Source organism: Salvelinus sp. IW2-2015, unplaced genomic scaffold, assembly GCF_002910315.2.
Source record: "Salvelinus sp. IW2-2015 unplaced genomic scaffold, ASM291031v2 Un_scaffold8352, whole genome shotgun sequence".
NCBI classification, from domain to species: Eukaryota; Metazoa; Chordata; class Actinopteri; order Salmoniformes; family Salmonidae; genus Salvelinus; species Salvelinus sp. IW2-2015.
In genome coordinates this window covers 12872-14980 of record NW_019949612.1, presented here as the reverse complement: position 1 = coordinate 14980, position 2109 = coordinate 12872, and the positions used below count along the sequence as shown (strand labels likewise).

Here is a 2109-nt window from a genome sequence, read left to right as displayed (position 1 = left end):
GTATGATTTCATAGGAAGTCAAAAGTCGAAGTCAAAAGTCAGTGAACCATTGCCAAATGCCATAAGAAATGTCCAAATGCAATATGAAAGTATTGAAAGTGCCAAATCAGGTTGTTATGTCCATTTGTCATGTACGATCATAGGAAGTCGGTTTCCAAACCCAAAAGTCAGTGAACCATGTCCAAATGGCATTTATACTGCCCAAATGATATGTAGCACTATGTTAAGCCATGAGTCAACCTAGATGGTCTATTTGTCATGTATGATGAGGGAGAAGTGGGACTCTGTTGTTTTTTAACGATTTTTTGAAAAACGTCCAAAATGACCAGGGGCGGCCCCTATTGGATGGGCATGGGTGGGGGGTGCTCCCTACCCAACCATAGACCCCTTGCTCCCCCTAAAGGCCTTAAAAAAACATTTAAAAAATGTGCTCCTTAAACCCATTCCAATCACCAGGTGCATGGCTGTCCATTTGCAATATGTTTCAATGGGCATTTAACATCACGAATTTGACATGCTCAAAAATACTGCAGAAAATGCCAAATTAACTGGGATGGCCGGGCAGTGCTAGTGGTTCCTTTCCATCGCTTGTTGTGTTGATTTCATCATGTCCATTCTGTGATGTTTTTTCACTGTTGAATCTTATTGCAAATAGACACAAGTCAGCCAGCAAGTCACTGTCCATCAGTCAATTAGATATCATTCTGACATCAAACTGATACAAACTGACACCACACCCACTTTTTCCAACTAGTTTAGAAGCCAACTATCACATATTTCAGAGCAGGCCCAAAATTCACAGCTCCTTCTGTTTAACCTGTTAGTGAGTAGGGGGCGCTGTTTTCACTTTGGAAAAAAAGCGTGCCCACTTGGCCAATAGCCTCAGGAAAATGTAGAGCGCCAAATTAAAAAAAATGATATAAAATCAAACTTTCATTAAATCACACATATAAGATACCAAATTAAAGCTACACTCATTGTGAATCCAGCCAACAAACTAACGATACTTTTCTAGTCTTGAGCAACTCTCAAACAGTAAACATAACGTTACACTGATTCCATTGTAACGTTCTTCATTGCACAAAGGAATGACCTCAACCTATTTCCAAAGACTGGTGACATCCAGTGGAAGCGGTAGGAACTGCAAACAGGTTGATTAGAAATCTAGTATCCCAATAAACTCATTGAACAGATGGTGACCTCAAAAAAAGAAAATCTGAATTAGTCCTCGGGGTTTTGCCTGCTACATAAGTTCTGTGATACTCACAGACATGATTCAAACAGTTTTAGAAACTTCAGAGTGTTTTCTATCCAAATCTAATAATAATATGCATATCTTATATTCTGGGGATGAGTAGAAGGAGGTTGAAATTGGGCACGCTATTTATCCAAAAGTGAAAATGCTGCCCCCTATCCTAGAGAAGTTAAATGAATTAGTGAAAAGTGAGTTAACATTCTAATGTGAATGATGATGTTTTCTAATATTGTGTCTGGTTTCATCCATCAGATGTCTGTGATCTCACACTGGACCCAAACACAGTAGACAGACGCCTCTCTCTGTCTGAGGAGAACAGAAAGGTGACATGGAGGAGAGAGGAGCAGCCGTATCCTGATCACTCAGAGAGATTTGAGGGATGTAGACAGGTGTTGTGTAGAGAGGGTCTGACTGGGCGCTGTTACTGGGAGGCAGAGTGGAGTGGGAGGGAGGCTGTTATAGGAGTGACTTATAAAGGAATCAACAGGAGAGGAGGGGTTAATGACTGTTGTCTTGGATGCAATGACAAGTCCTGGAGTCTGACCTGCTCTGACAACAGTTACTATGCCTGTCACAATAATAACTCCACTACCATAGACGTCCGCTCCTCCAGCTCCCACAGAGTAGGAGTGTATCTGGACTGGCCAGCCGGCACTCTGTCCTTCTATAGAGCCTCCTCTGACACACTGACCCATCTGCACACATTCACCTCCACATTCACTGAGCCCCTCTATCCAGGGTTTTGGGTTGATGATGACTCCTTTGGGATTTGTGACTCCTCAGTGTCCCTGTGCCAGTGATACACACACACTGACACACTCACACACACACACTGGACACACACATACTGGACA

The 2109-nt window shown here is 42.4% G+C and overlaps 1 protein-coding gene across 1 annotated transcript; it reads left to right on the top strand.

The window, feature by feature from the left end:
• Window positions 1–1482: 1482 nt before the first annotated feature.
• Window positions 1483–2103, top strand: LOC139027209 (stonustoxin subunit beta-like; the record flags this gene model as incomplete). The annotated part of the gene is made up of 1 exon (XM_070442357.1): window positions 1483–2103. A coding segment is annotated over one exon (573 nt), but the record flags the coding sequence as incomplete, so codon positions are not given.
• Window positions 2104–2109: the final 6 nt, after the last annotated feature.